Here is a 17,538-nt window from a genome sequence, read left to right as displayed (position 1 = left end):
TTTTAAACTATTTAAAATTTATTTTGATTTTTTTAAAAATAAATTGATTTATTTAGAAAATAAAGAATAAAAATAATAAAAGATTGTAGCAAAAAAACATATTTTTTTTAAATAATAAAATAATTAACAAAAATAATTTTAAACATGCTCTTATTTTTTTAGATGCTATTTAAAGAATATAGATGAATTCATTAATGAATAAAAATTATATTTGTTGGTCTAGATCATGTTACAGATGTATTAATGAAAATGATCATAATTTATGATTATTAGATTATATACAGTAAAATAGCATTTACACATAATTTGTAAATGATAATTACATGATAAAAATTTTAAAATCAATGAATAGTCTTTTTTAATAGAAGGGATGTTCATGTTATTATTTTTATGATATATACATCATGCATGAATGAGAGGTGCATGCAATGCAAATTCATTAAATGAATTTGTACCATATATAAATATTTAATATAACTATTCAAAATTTTTTAAAAGTTAAAATATATATTTTCATGCATAAATTTTTGCCATTAAAGTTTTGTAAAAATAAATATTAAATTTTAGACATTGGAATGTAAATATGAGAGAATTTTGTGATATGCATATAAAATTTTCATATGAAAAATATTTTATGTGAGTTCACTTATAGGCTGTTTGAGATCACTATTGATTTTTTGTTATTGTTTAATTTAATTTTATTTATATTTTTACTTAAAATATAATTTGATTAATACATTATAACATATTTAATTATTTATAAAAATGCTTAAAATAATTTTTTTAGATATTTTGAGTATTTTTAAATTTTAAAAAATATAGAAGTATAGTTTTTTTAAGAAAAGTAAGAGCCTAGCCGAGATTTATTACAACACAAAAAAGAATACAATAACAAAATAAAAGAGTACAATAACAACACAAAAAAGAAAAAGAACAAAATAAAAAAAAGACTTAGAAAAAGACAAAGCTAAACAATGGATAACAAGTAAAAATATCAAATGAACAACTACTTCAAAAAGAAGGAACTAAGAACAACCATTATGAGTAATATCCCTCTAAGACCAAAATGAACAATCACAAACAACAATAGAGATCAACTTTCTTCAATTAGTCGAGTCATCAACGAAGAGCATCTCCCACAAAAAGTACCAAAAAACAATTTAAGGAGCAAAAAGCTGCAACACTGAAAAAAAAAGAAACATCAACAAAAGTTGAATGCAAAACTAAAAACTAACATACTTTACTCACAAAGACACTAAAACTACCACATGAACATCAAGGCACTACAGAAAACAAAATTATTAAACAACTACCTCAATTGGCCGAGTCATTAACAAAGAGCATCTCCCACAGAAAGTGCCAAACAACAATCTAAGGAGCAAAAAGCTGCAACACTGAAAAAAAGAAACATCAACAAGAATAGAATGCAAAACTAAAAACTACATACTTTACTCACAAAGACACTAAAACTACCACATGAACATCAAGGCACTACAAAAACAAAATTATTAAACAACCACCTCAACATCAAGGCACAACAATTCCTCAAAGATCATAAAAGACAACAAATAAAACAATAACAAAAACTGTATGAACAACTACACAAGGAAAATCAACAAATAGCTAAAGAAGGTCACAACAAAACAAATAAAGTTGTTAGATAAGAAAAGCCAAATGCTCAGCCAAACCCAAACTAATACTAAGCAACTCAACCTAAGACTGAAGAAAAAATAACTCAGTAAATAAAACCTTTTCATTAAATGGTTGAAACTAACTCTCCCTTTAAATTTAATGAAAAAGATAATACCAATATATAACTCCTAAAGAATGAAAAAGTGACTAATTAATGAATGGGCACATCATAACAAATATATAAACACAACCACAAAAGAAAAAAATTCAAAAATATTATCTGTTATATCAAACCAATATCAAAATAGAAAAAAGCCAGAATGAATAAAAATCAGAAACCAAAATTCGAAAAACACCAAAACTGAAAAAAAAAATCTAAGAAAAACTAAAGTGGAACAAAGAAAAATAAAAAAATATAAATGATAAATAGAAAACCTAAAAAGTAAAATTAAAGAAACTAAAAATCTAGAACAATATAACACAATAATCAAATTAAAACAATAAACCTAAAGAAAAAAAAAAGAAAGAAAAACTACAACTAATAAAGCAAAAATAAAGCTTAAACATTATAAATCTATTTAATAGAATCAGAAATACCATTTTTGAACTTCCATATCCTACTTTTATAACTAATTAACCGATGAATATAACATATATTAAAATTAATAGAGTTATGATTATTCCTAAACATCATATATATTTTTATATTAAAATTAATAGAGTTATGATTATTCCTAAACCATATATTTGTTTTCAAACCAAATCACATATGTAACAATTTGTAACATCCAATGATAAAAATGACTAGATATTTTATAGGAAAACTATTTTAATGATAAATGACTTATAAAATATTACTATGGGCAATATAAAAAATATCCATCAGGTAAACATTATTTAATGAGCAAATAAGAACAAGAACATTGAAAAAGAGATAATCATGAATTTCAAAATTATTCGTAGATAAAACACAAGATAAATTAATATGCATGCCTCATAAAAAAAGAATATAAAAGGATTTAAGCTCTTTAATAATAAATTTCTAAGTATGAATGGTATTTCTTAAAGAAAACATTTGAATCAAATCATTTTAAACAAATTAACAAGAAGAAAAAAAAAGCATAAAAAGAATAGTAAACATTTTTATGAGAAAAAAACAGAGCCATTATTTTAAGAACAAAAAAGTTCATCAATAATAGAAATCTTACTAATAAAATCAATATAGAAAATCGGAGCAGAATGATTCAAAGGAAAATTCCAACATTTATTACAAATTATATCCCTAAGCTTTGAATTAAGAGGAAGATTGAACCAATTAAAAATAAAATCACCAAAATTCTCCACCAAATAGTTACCTTCAAACCAAGGGTCAAGGTAAAATGACATGGAACAATCATTAGTAACATGGAAATTCATAGCAAATCTAAACTTAGAAGCAATTCTTATATGTTCTTTTTTATAAAGGAGATGACATATTGTGGCTTTATGCCGAAAAAAGCGATACTAATTAAAAAGCCAGTCACTTAAGTAAGAACGAGAATTATAACATTTCCATATGACTTTGATTTTGCACATAATACTAATGTTGTCCAATGCTGGAGACCTAAACCGCCCAAATGCTTAGGAAGAGTGATTTTGTTCCGAGAAATAGTGTAAAAAAATTTGTTGTCATCTATATTAAGAAGAAATTCAGAGAATAGAGAAGAAATCTGCACTCCCTCAAACCTTTAGGTAATAACGGGGAATGAAACCAACAGTGCAAGAAACTCTAAATTGCAAATTTAATAAGTTGAAAACGACCAACAACTAATAATAATTTTCTCTTCCAACCGACTAGCCACAAATGAATTTTAGCAATAAGCTTGTGACTGTCAGTAATAACCAACTTTAAAGATTTGATGTTGACACTAAAGTAATCCCAACGGAAGACTTTAATAGTAAAACCACATAAACTACAAATTAAATTTTGTAGATTATTATCAACACTTTTAGAGAAACACAATAACAGAATTAGAAAAATTAATTTGCAGGTTAGAAGTTTTACAAAGTTTACTAAAAAATTTAGAAATAAAACTGTTATGATTAGAAACAATCTTATTTAAAATGAGAATCTCATTAGTAATCAAATAATTTCATTATAAACTAATTAATCCAATTGGTTATTAAATATAATATAAATAAAATACATAATAATGACAAAAAATATAAGAGAAGAGAGAACACTTGCCAAATATATATAAAGATATATACTAATTAAATACATTTTAATTATAAAATAAAAGAAAAACTAAAGAAATAGAAGGAATTTTTGAAAGGAATTGTCGGACTAAAAAAAAAAAAAACATATAAAAGGATGGGAAGCGGAGGCAAACAGAAACCCTAATTGCCTCACGCTTTTTCCGAGGTTTTCTCTTCAGATCGAAGAAGGGTAGCGAGATGGCTGAAGCCTACTGGGGGTACGCCGATCCACGCCAACAGGTACCGATGGCTCCACCGCAGCCGACTCCGTTGAAGCGTCCTCGCCCGGATTATGGTGGTATGAGCTTGTTTCATCGAATGTAGTTTCATCTTTTCTCGTGTCCAACCATTCAATTTCTCGCGTTTTATATATATTTTTTCTTGGATTTGTCATGGGAGGGATTATAGTTGACTTTCCTCGTAATAGAGATGACATGTATGACGGTTTTCCATGCAACGGCTGGTTATTTGTGGCTATCTGTGATGTTTATGTATAGGGTTTACTTTTGACATAGTTTTGGGGAGAAGAAATCTCGTCTATATTTCTGTTAGCTCCTATTGGATCTGTTTTTCCGGTGGGATACATTTGTTTTTAACTTGAATTCTGCGACATGCTCTTTCCCGAAGTGATCTGCAAGTTCTTTTCTTGATCTGCGTAGCTTGTACGAACTCAGATGGTCTTATGTTCCCATTGCCAATCAGAGTCACTTCTTTTTTCTGGTGGTACAGAACATATTCAGCAAGCATGAGTCAAGATCTAGCGGGTCATTGCTTGTATCATTTATGATTCGGAAAGGACTACATTAGATCTTAACCTGATTTGCACTCTTTTCACCCCTAACTTATTTAGGAGGCTTTTCACACATATCAAATGACCGAGAGACTCGATACTCAAATTCAGCTTAAGACTTAGTTGAATATGTGAATAAAAGTTCTGTTTAGTTACGTTAAATCAAGGCCAATGGGTTCTATATAAGTTAGGTTGTACTCTGTGTTATGGCTAGCTATGTAAAGAATTTTGTGGTGTTGGACTTTTTTTTGGTTCAATGGTATATTTTATTTGATTTGCTGTTGTGAAAATTGCCTAGTTCCTATACTCTTATGTAATATTATGGTTCTTTCTTTGGGTTCTTATGCCCTTAATTGAATGAACTGAAGATGTTTTTTTGTTTAATATTTATCTTTATGTATGGCATGCTTTGATGAATTTATTGGGCATGGTTCTATGAACGATAAGAGTTGGGACAATGTTTAGATGATCCCACAATTCTCCAAGAGGTTCAAATATGAAGGTAATAAGATAGGGAAAGGGAACATTTGGAAAGCATAACGAGAAAGGCAAAATAGGAAAACACTATATAATAAATGGAATAAAAAATAAAATATCGTTGATTATATAAGCCTATGTCAACTGCCTGGGCCAAGGGACAATTCTATTCAGTTTAATATTTCCCATGTACAATCTCATAATGAAATACGTGAGCTGTTGTCTAGTTAGACGATGCCATGGCCAATATAACGAGTCTTTTCATTAATACTAGGTTCCTGGAACATGGAATTGGGTGTTTTGATATCTACTTCTCCTTTTGTTTCTTTAATAACTTAATTGAGGTAGAAGATGGTTGCTACAAGCTGGTCAAATGTGCTGTTTGGGTGGCCTAGTAAGATGGTTGGCGACGTTGCACACTCAAATTAGATGAGTTAGGTGAATAATGAGTAGAAGTCAATTCTAGGTTAGTCCTATCTCATTTGGACGTATGATCAGGGTTGAATCCCTCTCCAATCAGCCATGATTTGGGCCTACAAGGTCTTGCTTAGAGTGACATTTTGGATTGTCCTGATCGAGTGAGATAAATGACGCATTGCAAGTTATATGCTGCTTTCCCTATAGAGAATAATGTTTGTAATCAACCGATGAAGGGCCTCTAATGAGCTTTTAAATCTTGCTCTTTTATGGGCTACTTTATTCTGGAATGCGCTCCATGATTTTGAAATAGCAGTTATTTTGTTTGAAGGTCTTTTGGTTGCTTTAAAATAAAAGTATCTTTTATAAACAATGAGTTATTTGTACAAATTCATAATGTGGCTAATGCTAATCATTGAAAATAAACAGTGGAGGAAGTGTTAAAAACAATATTTCAATGTACATCTATTTGAACAGTGGGTTTGAAATTCATTGTTAAAATTGCTTTAGACAATGAAGGAATGTGGTTTTTGAAATTCATGATCTTTCAAATAAACTTTATAAATCTAAATTTAAATGCTTTCAAGTTTCATCCAATAAACTGTTCATTATTTATCATTCGGTGTTCAAAACATCTACTTGCAAATTTTATTTTATCATTCAATTTTTTCAAAATCGAAGAAATTTAAATTTAATTATTCTCTTAAAATTTAGAGTCCTGTGGTTGTTATTTTGTTTATCATATCATAATAAAAAAATTGTGGAAATTATGAAATAATAAACGTCAATTAGGAATTTTAGGATTGGAAGAAGCTAAGTTGATTTGTATTAAAAGAGTATTTTGTGCTTTGAAAGCGTCTTCCTAAGAACTATTATCTTTGATTGTTTTTGTTAATGAATTGACACTTCCACGTACTTCATCTTTTTCAAAATTAGCCTTTAAATAATCTAATAAGCTCTGTATCTATAATCTTATCTAATAATTTTTATAATAAACTAACTAAACGACAATGCATTGCTGGTAGCCTGACACAGTTAAGGAAGGGAATATATGCTTACTGAAATGTAATAACCCATTATTAGGAAGGGAATATATGCTTATTGAAATGTAATAACCCATTTTTAGGAGAGGAACACAAGATTTTTTATCATTCTATTGTTGTTTACGGAGCTTAATGTTACGCTCCGCCATATTTTAGAAGTTGGCAAGACAAACATGTGATGGAAAATTCTAGAGAAAACCATATTGTGGAGAGCAATTCAAAGGATTTTAGAAGATTCTACCCAATTTTAGAGAATATGAGAAGGAAGGGCTCAAGAATAAACTAGAACGTTCTAGAAACTAGAATAATCTATTGTATTCTAGAATGTTCCCTTGGGCTTGGAGGGGGGGCTATAAATAGCAGCCTCCCCTTAATTGTAATCACATAAGCATTCAATCAAAGCTTTCAAGTATTCAAGTGTGAAGTGTTTCTTTCTCTCTACTCTTCTTCTTAATAGTGAGTAGTGCTCACAAGTCCAAGCTTGGTGCTCAAGTGCTCACAAGTCCAAGCGTTGTGAGGATTAGACTGATTTAGTGCTAAATGATAGTCCTAAAGCCACATGGGTGACTAGAGAAAGGTTAGTCCGTGACAGTTGGTATCAGTGTCTCGATTCAAAAGAATGACAAAGAGCATCAAAGAGCAAGTGATGGAGTCGAAAGCCACTAATGTGGAATCATCTCAGTGAGGGCGTGGTTGTCAGGAGCAACGTGTCCCAGCCACATCCAAACCGCATGAGAGGTCCAAGGAGATCATCCATGGCTTTGATTCGCGCCTTGCTCGGGTGGAGAAGACGATGAATGTCATGGGGGGCCAATTATAGAATCTTGGATAAAGGGTTGATGGACTTGAGGAGGAATACATCACCATCCATTCAACGATTAGAGGTATGATGCTCCAACTTGAGGAGACCTTAATGAGCCATATGGCTAAGATGTATGAGGATTTGTTGGGGAAGCTCCAAGAGCTGCGTAGAGCTTATGAGGAAGAGATGAGCGATGTGCGTGCTAGCTTGGAGATGCATGGAGACAATTTGTTGTGCAAGAAGACACTAGCGGCATCCACAAGCCATCCCACTTTCGAAGACAAGAGGACTGAAGTTCAAAAACTTAATGAGCTTTGGAGGGGTTTACAATGCAAAGGATGTATACTGAAGTTCAAAAACTTAATGAGCTTTGGAGGGGTTCACAATGCAAAGGATGTATACAACTTTCTATGGGGACTAGAGCAATACTTTGGGGCAATGAAGATTGTTGATGAATATATAAAAATACAATTTGCCTCTTTTTATCTCTCGGACATCGCTATGCTTTGGTGGAGAAGAAGAAAAGGAGATGTAAAGAAATGTTTGTGCCCCTGTCCACTTTCAATGACTTCAAGGGAGAGCTAATGAGACAGTTCTATTTTGAGAATGCCGATGCCGAGGATTAGGCTCGAGCCCGGTTGCAAAGACTTAAGCAAGAGGGTCTGATTCGAGACTACATTAAGGAGTTTACAAGTTTGGTTCTTGAAATCTTCGATATGTCAGACAAGGATGCTCTCTTCAACTTTATGGATGGACTCCAACATTGGGCAAAGATCGAGCTTAGAAGGCGAGGAATGCAAGATCTTGCCGAGATCTTGCCACTGCCATTGCGGTTGCTGAAAATTGGAATGATTATTCAAAGGAGTCTAGAGCCTGAAATGAAGAAGAGCTGTGATGTCAAAAGTGGGGATGACAAGGGCAAACATAAGGAGGAGAAACATCTTGAATCAACCCCAACAAAGGCAAGGGACAAGGAAAAGACTAGCAACAAACCATATCAAAACCGCTGCTTTCTTTGTTATGTACCTTATTGGGCAAGGGATTGCCCTCAGAAGAAGACCCTTAACTCTCGTTTTGCAAGTCATAAGGAGGAAGAAGGAAATGATAGAGAAAATGGCATGGAGGCATATGTGGGATCTCTTCAACTGCTCAACGGGATGCATGGTCCGACAAAACCCCAAGAGAAGGGGTTGCTCTTTGTGGAGAGGCAATAAGAGAGAAGACCAACAAGACAATGGTGGATATGGGTGCTTCCCATAACTTCATCTTCAACGAGGAAGCAAAAAAGTTGAGGTTGCGGATGACTAGAGGGGGCTCCATTAAAGTCATCAACTCAGTGGAGATGTCAATTGATGGAATGATTAAGGGAGTCAAGGTCAGCATTGGGGCATGGTCAGGTACTCTTGACTTCTCTGTCATTCCTTTGGATGATTACAAAGTTTTTCTAGGAATGAACTTCTTGGAGAAAACAAGAGCATTCCCAATGTCATTCGCTAATAGTCTGTGCATCACGGAAGGGAATCAAACTTGCTCAGTATCGATAATAAGGTTAAGCAAGCAAAGATCTAAAATATTATCAGCAATCTAGCTTAGGGATGACATTGCACGGGACAAGGGGAATAACTTGGCTATCCTTCATGATGCCAAGGAAAGTGGTAAAGGTTCCTAGTGAACCACCGTTAAGAAAGAAGAAAGATGGTTCAACAAAGTTGGAGGCAATGGATAAGCCGCTAGCCAGAAAGACTTGCTTCATGAAACCCCTCCCATAACACCATGATGAAACCATTGCCAAGTCAGGGGGCAAATCAAGGAGGAAGTTTCGAAGGTGAAGGGGAAGCCGCAATGAGGGGCATTGCGGGTTTAAGTGGGGGAGAGTGTCATGCTCCGCCATATTCTAAAAGTTGGCAAGGCAAACATGTGATGGAAAATTCTAGTGAAAACTGGATCGTGGAGAGCAATTCAAAGGATTCTAGAAGATTCTACCTAATTCTAGAGAATATGAGAAGGAAAGACTCAAGAATAACCTAAAATGTTCTAGGGCTATGTATGTACATAAGAGTGGAATGTGGAACTCTCTGAAAACTAGAATAATCTAATGTATTCTAGAATGTTCTCCTGGGCTTGGAGGGGAATAGGAGCCCCTTCCCTCAATTGTAATCACCTAAGCATTCAATCAAAGCTTCCAAGTATTCAAGTGTGAACTGTTCCTTTCTCTCTACTCTTCTTCTTAAGAGTGCTTGGTGCTCACAAGTCCAAGCGTTGTGAGGATTATGTTGATTTAGTGCTAAAGGAGAGTGCTAAAGCCGCACGGGTGGCTAGAGAAAGATTGGCTAGCTTGACTTTCTGTTTTACTGGGATGATTACATCTTCCACTCATAATTAAAGTTGGCTGACAATGGAAATCATGGATAGAAATTTTTCGGTAATGAAATGTAGTTGATAATTTACATGTTAATGGTCAATGAATGAGCGCCCATACTATTCTTTTTTTGTGACATCTATAGTTTCTGGTCATCTTCGGTTGCATTTTTTTTTTTCCAGTGGGGACCATTTTTCTGTCTGTCAGGCTTTCAAAGTTGGGTAAGTTGGAATTAGTATATTTGTTTTTGTTTATTGTATTTTTATGTATGATATGAATTATGAGGAAGTTTATCTTTAATTCCATTCACAAATTTGAGATTTGTGTTTAGATTGATGACCTGATCTCAGCCTTTTTTGTCGTCACTTGTGCAAGTCATTTCAGTTCCAAAATTTTAACCTTATGGGGCATTTGGTTGCAAGTATTTATAATTCGAGGGTATTATAGTGCTTTGTAAATTTAATATATTTGGAATACTTGAAAGTTACATGGTTGATTTTAAAATAAATTCTAGAGATCACCCTCCGGTATTTGGTTTAAAAAATAAAGCCTAGGCATGGCAGCCTATTCATGACACTTGTTGGATGGAAGTTTCATGAGATTCATGTGAATGAGGTTAATAACTTTCAGAGGTCTCCGGAGGGGACTGGACTCGGCTGGCAATTTGTGGTTATTCGTGATGTTTATGTATAGGGTTTACTTTTGACATAGTTTTGGGGAGGAGATCTCATCTTCATTTCTTCTGTGATATTTGATTACTTTTTTTTTTCTTTTGTTATTTGCGATTGTTTCTAACATTTGGACTAGATTTTCTTTTTTTTCATGAAAGAGTATGACACATAGCATTTAGCGTAGTTGATCTTTCTATCCGGTTTTCCTTTTCTAATCCTCACATTGGATTTGTTGCTTCATATATTATAGCGTGTTTTTGTTGGACCTGCCCTCTTGTTGAATCTCTGTTAGATATGGCAGGGTAAAATTATTTTTTTAACTTGAATTCTGTGATATGCTGGTTCCTAAAGTGATTCTAGTTCCTTTCCTTGATCTGACTTACTTGCACGAAATCAGATGGTTTTATATGCCCATTGCCAATTAGAATCACTGCTTTTATCTGGTGGTAAATATCATGTTCAGCTAGCGTGAGTCAAGATCTAGTGGATCATTGCTAGTGTCATTCTTGATACAGAAAGGGCTACTTTAGATCTTAACCTGATTTGCACTCTTTCAATCCCTAACTTTTTTAGGAGGCTTTTCACACATACCAAATGATCTGGGAGACTTAATACTCAAATTTGACCAGATATGCACTCTTTTTTATCCCTAACTTATTTAGGAGGCTTTTTTTTTTTTTTTTGGTGAAAATTTTAGGAGGCTTTCCACATGTACCAAATGATTCGGGAGACACGATTCCCAAATTCAGCCTAAGGCCAAATTGAATAAGCGAATAAAATTTCTGTTAGCTATGTTAATAGGCTCTATACAAGTTAGATTGTACTCTGTTACGGCTGGCTAGGTAAAGAATTTTGTGGTGTTAGACTCTTTTTTTTTGTTTTTTAGTTCAATTAGATATTTTATTTTATATTGATGATATGGAAAATTTTCTAGTTTCTATAGATGTAATTGTTACTGTTCTTTCTTTGGGTTCTTATGCCCTTAATTGAATGAACTTAAGATTTTTTTTTTGTTTAATATTTATCTTTATGTGTGGCATGTTTTAATGAATTTATTGGCCATGGTCCTATAAATGATAAGAGTTGCGACAATATTTAGAGATATGTATAGATGATACCTCAATTCTCCAAGAGGTTCAAATATGAAAGTAATAAGATAGGGAAAGGGAACATTTGGTCAGGTTTACTTTGCCATTAGAACTAATACTTACTCAAGTTTTCTTTGATGATGAGAGAGGCAAAATAGGAAAACCCTATAAAATAAATGGCACAAAAATACAAGTTTGATTATATAAGCCTACTTGAACTGCCTGCGCCAAGTGGCAATTCTATTCAGTTTAATATTTCCCAAGGACAAGCTCATAATGAAATACATGAACTATTGTCTAGATAGGTGATGCCATGGTGAACTTAACAAGGCTTCTCGTGAAGACTAGATTCCTGGGACATGGAACTATGTGTTTTGATTCTTATTGTTTTTTAATATTATCTTCATTGAGGTGGAAGATGGTTGTTACGAGCTCGTCAAATGTGATGTTTGGGTGGCCTAGAAAGATGGTTGGTGACATTAGACGTTCATATTTGAGAGTTGGGTGGATAGGTTAGCCGGCCTATCTCATTTGGATGGATGATCATGGTCTGATCCCCTTCCAATCAGCCCTGATTTGGGCCTACAATGACTTGCTTAGAGTGACATTTTGGAGGGTCCTGATCAAGTACGATAGATGAGGCATTGCAAGTTTCATGTTATTTCCCTATGGCGAATAATGTTTGTAATCAACTGATGAATGGCCTTTAATGAGGCATCAAAATCTTGCTTTTTTTATGTGCTGCTTTATTCTGGAATGCGCTCCATGATTTTTGGAAGTAGTTGTTATTTTGTTTGAAGGTCTTTTGATTGCTTTAAAATAAAACTATCTTTAATAAATTAGTGAAACATCTGTACAAATTCATAATGTGCCTAATGATAATTATTAAAAATAAAGGACGGAAGAAGTGTAAAAACCAATAGTTCAATGTGCATCCATTTGAACAGTGGGTTTGAAATTCATTGTTAAAATTGCACAGACAACGAAGGAATTGGATTTTCAAATTCATGATCCTTCAAATAAACTTTATAAATCTAAATTTCAATGTTTTGAACTTTCATCCAATCAACGGGTCATTTATTATCATTCGGTAGTTCAAAACATCTGCTCGCAAAGTCTAATTTTTCATTCAATTTTTTCAAAACCGAAGGAATTAAAATTTGATTGCTCACTTGAAATTTAGAGTCCTGTAGTTGTTATTTTGTTATTCATATCATAATGAATTATGAAGTAATTAACATATATTAGGAATTTTAGGATTGGAAGAAGTTTATAAAATTGAATTTTAAGTTAATTTATATTAAAAGAATTTTTTGTGCATTGAAAGCGACTTCCTAAGAGCTATTATCTTTGATTGTTTTTGTTAATGAATGGACATTCTACCTCCTTTTTCAAAATCAGCCTTTAAATCATCTAATAATCTCTATAAATAAACTAACTAAACGGTAGTGCATTGCTGGCACAGTCAAGGAAGGGATATATACTTATTCTAGTGTAATAACTCATTATTAGGAGAGGAACGTAAAACTTTTTTTCCATTCAATTGCTGTTTACCTAACTCATTATTAGGAGAGGAACGTAAAACTTTTTTCCATTCAGAGCCTAATCTCTAATTGATTGGGATAGGTTGGTTAGCTTAACTTTCTGTTTTATCGGGATGATTACATCTTCCACTCGTCACTGAAGCTGGCTGACAAAGGAAATTATTGAGGGAAATTTTCAGTAATGAAATGCGGTTGATAATTTCCATGTTGATAATCAACGATGAGTGCTTACACCATTCTTTTTATTTATGACATCTATAATTTCTGGTCACCTTAGGTGCCTTTTTTCTTTTTCAAGCGAGGACCATTTTTCTGCTCATGAGGCTTTCAAAGTAGGGTAAGATGGAAATGGAATATTTATTTTTGTTTTTTTGTATGTTATTAATTATGAGGAAGTTTCTTGTTAATTCCATTAACAAATTTGAGGTTTGAGCTTATATTGATGACCAATCACTTGTGCAAGTCATTTTAGTTCGGAAGTTTTAACCTTAAGGGGTATTTTCTCGCAAGTATTTAGAATTCAAGGGTATTAAAAATGTAGTGTTTTGCAAATTTTATCTATTTGGAATACTTAAAAGTTGCATGGTTGATTGTATAATAACTTATAGAGATCATCCTCTTGCACTTGGTTTAAAAAGTAAAGCCTAGGCATGACACCTGTTGGATGGAAGTTTTATGAGATTGACGTGAATGAGACTAATAATTTTAAGTGGTCTCCAGAAGGGGTTGGAACTCGGCTGCTAATATGTGGCTATCTGTGATGATTATCTATAGGGTGATATTTTATTGTTATTTTTATTTATTTATTTTTTCTGTTGTTATTTACGATTGTTTCTGACATTTAAACTAGATTTTTTTAGATTACTATTTGGCCCAAGCTTGTGGGCTTTTTTTCCATAATATTTTAAGTAATGTTCAAAATTTAGGGATCAACCAGGACTTGTTTAAATTGAAACACCTTTTGTTGTCAGTTTAAGGAATTTCAAACTTTCCATAATCATTTCTTCGGTGATATTTGATTAATATATTTTTTTGCTGTTGTTATTTGCGATTGTTTCTGACATTTAAAGTAGATTTTTTTTAGATCACTATTTAGCCTGAGATTGTAGGCTTTTTTCCTTAATCTTTTAAGTAATGTTCAAATCTTAGGGATCAACCTTGACTTGTTTAAATTGAAACACCTTTTGCTGTCAGTATAAGGAATTTTCAAACTTACCTAAAATGCATGGAATTCTGAAATTTCCTTAATTAAGGAATTTTCAAACTTACCTAAAATGCATGGAATTCAATAATTGCATTCTGAAATTTCCTTAATTAGTAAGTACTTTTGCTCTATGCAAAAGTAACTGCTGATTTGATTAATTTAGATCACTGTTTAGCCCGAGATTGCCATATCTTGTGATAAAATTTAGGAAATGTGATGTGAATGTTTGTTTTATTTTGAATAACTGATTACTATACAATTTTTTTTGTTTATAAAGAATTTAATTGGGTTTTTTTGGTATGTTTAATTTTTATTATGTTCATGATGTACAGATGACCTTATCACTTTTCTTTATTAATTTTATACCCTCCTATCTTGACCTGGATTTATTTCTATAAGAAAGATGTTAAAATAAGCATATGAAATAATGAGTCTTTTGAAAAGCTTGGAAGTTTTTATGCTGTCTTTATTTGGTTTCCTGTTATTTTCTTAGTTGATATCCTCTAAATATGAGAACTTTTTCTTATTTTCTTATATCAACTATTTGCCATTATTGACATGTTAGGTGCTCCTGAGATGCTGGGTTACTATCCGAGGGAAGAAGAAAGGACAACACATCATGCCGTTAAAGATACAGAGGCCATCAATGCATCATATGATCGTTATTTGCAAAATGGAGTATTTATACTGTCGTTTTTACCTTGTCAATTTTCTTTTCTCCTTATGATAGTATTGATTGTTTATTCATTGCTCTTGCAGATTCCTTCCTATTCTAATGCAGAACTTGTTCGGCCTGTTGGAGGACTGAATGGTCGCCCTGTTGAAGCTCCACGTCTACCAATAGTCGGAGGCATGGATAGCCGGGTCATCGGCGGCTATAGTAGAGGTAGAACTGAAGCACCTCTTCCACAGGATGCATCGAATACTTTATTTGTGGAGGGCCTTCCTGCAAACTGTACACGCAGAGAAGTGTCTCGTATCCTCGGAATAGTCCTGCTCTTCGTAAATATTTTAGGGGCATTTACATCCATAGCATCCAATTATTATTTATTTTAATATCTAACATCTAAACTTTAGTTTTTACATTTATGTCATCCAAACTTTCATATCATATAAAATATATCACTTTTTTAACTTTTGAAAAGTGAAATTCACCTTTTCATGGTGCAAATGTATGTTGGCATACATGTAAAAATTGAAGTTTATATGTTGGTCATGTAAAAACATATGAATTAAGTACATGCATGTAAATTTTCAAAAGTTTTATTTATTTTATTTCGCTGTCAGTTACACTAACTTTTACTTCTAGATGTCTATTTGGCTCCTTGACCTCTGGCTGCAGATATTTTTCGTCCTTTTATAGGCTTTCAGGAAGTGAGACTTGTGAACAAGGGATCCAGACATGTGAGTCAATATTTCTACCCTTAGTGGAACGATTGTTTACTGAGTTGATTTTAGGAAGATTTACTTGAATACCACTCAATTCTTATGTTTTTTATGCATTCTACCTTACCTATACATGAAAAAGTGTATTAAGTTTTTAAAAAATTAAAATAATGGTACTTTTGATGTGATGACATATTTGGATGGTGCAAATATAAACAGAAAACATAATTTACGTGTTGGATATGTAAATATATAACAATTGGGTGGTAGATGCATGTAAATGTCCCTTTGTTTTATCACTTATAGTTTTTTTCTTTTCTTCGCTGTCAGTCTGGAGGAGATCCACTAGTGCTGTGCTTTGTCGATTTTGTCACTGCCAATCAAGCCGCAAATGCCATGGATGCCTTGCAAGGTGAAAATAATGAACTTCAGATGTCATATCCATATGCTGTAAATCATAAATGTTTACCTGCTTGCTATTGTTTTCTTCTCCTAATTTTCCATTTTCTCTCCAAATATTATTCCAATAGTAGCTTGGCATCTTCAGGTAAGCGTTATGACATAGAAATGTTTCACAATATTTATGTGTTTTTCCTGTTTTATTTTTATTTTTTTACTCATGCTCATAACTTGCTTTGATATTGCTTATTTTTTGTTTTAATTAATTCTCTCGGCCGGCCGGTCTAATTTATGGCACTGCAATTGGATCTCTATTTATAAAAGTTTCTGTGGAGTCTGTTGTGTTTTTTAAATCATGGGGCAATTATATGAAAAGGCACTATAAACTGCAATTTACTGAACTAGCACTTTCTTTAATCTGTTTTTCAAGTTCTCATCCAAATCTTAAAATTCATGATAAAATACCAACCCCTATTTTCTATCTTACCAAATTCTCAATGATTTGATTGTGGCATATGCGAATGATTGGTTCGATAGTTCAAATAATCACCTGGGTGCTAAGTTAGTAAATGACAATGTTTCAAATGCATGTATGTAATTATCCCATAATATGGTAGGTCCTCAATTCAAAGCTGGGAAATAGATTATGGCGAAAAAAAATACTAAGTTCCTGTCAGTTTAGAGATTTGTAAAAAGGTCTGGCATGGCGTTCAAACCGGGTTCTATTGTATATGATAAAGGTTATGAAATTGTATGTTGTGATGCAATTAACATGTGGTGATCGGTAGATAGTCACGGTTCCATTTTGCAGGTTATCGATTCGATGAGCGAGACCGAGATTCGGCCTCTTTAAGGCTGCAATTCGCTCGATTTCCGGGTCCAAGGCCATCCGGCGGACCTCGTAGTAGGCGTTGATTTTATCCGGTTTCTATTTCGCGTGGCGAGCGACGATCTCGGTATTTTATGACACCTACGCACGCGGATTTAGAACTCGTTCCTTCGTTTGTTCGTTACTGGCGTTGTGTCACGTGAAGCGTTCGTTACTGGGAAATTACTATCCGACTTTCATTTTCCTGTAGAATACTGCTTATCTTATTTATGTTTTCCTCCATTGGAATACTTTAGACATCCCTTATGGCGGTCGTACTGTAACGCTTTGTATGGCATTTGGTGTTTTGTTTTATTATTGATAACTGGTTACTTTTTCGTTATTTAGGAGCGCCAGACTACTTTTGCTTTTTGGTTCACTGACAGCTTATTTAATCGGGTTGGAATTAATGATCTAAAACAAAAATCCTTTCAGCACTGCTAGTAGGTAGGCAGCAGTAATTTAATTTAAGCTTTGATTTACTTGATATTGTGCTGTATTTGTTATATATATATGATACCATTTACATTGTGAGGGGGAATATTGCATTTCTTGTCTATTATTGACTCATTAGGTGTTAGATATGTAAATACATAGGAATTGGGTTTAAGTGTATGTAT

The 17,538-nt window shown here is 33.0% G+C and overlaps 1 protein-coding gene across 1 annotated transcript; it reads left to right on the top strand.

Moving 5' to 3' along the window:
* The first annotated feature begins 3,988 nt into the window (after positions 1-3,988).
* Positions 3,989-17,261, top strand: LOC110038283 (RNA-binding protein 1-like). The gene is made up of 6 exons (XM_020743073.1): positions 3,989-4,168; positions 14,831-14,943; positions 15,025-15,241; positions 15,608-15,669; positions 15,982-16,063; positions 16,862-17,261. The coding sequence occupies exons 1-6, from the start codon at positions 4,069-4,071 to the stop codon at positions 16,963-16,965; spliced, it is 678 nt and encodes a 225-aa protein (XP_020598732.1). The 5' UTR covers positions 3,989-4,068; the 3' UTR covers positions 16,966-17,261.
* Positions 17,262-17,538: the final 277 nt, after the last annotated feature.

This window comes from Phalaenopsis equestris, unplaced genomic scaffold, assembly GCF_001263595.1.
Source record: "Phalaenopsis equestris unplaced genomic scaffold, ASM126359v1 Scaffold232356, whole genome shotgun sequence".
Lineage (NCBI taxonomy): Eukaryota > Viridiplantae > Streptophyta > Magnoliopsida > Asparagales > Orchidaceae > Phalaenopsis > Phalaenopsis equestris.
Note: the sequence above shows the minus strand (reverse complement) of the source record. Positions and strands in the feature narration are given on the sequence as shown.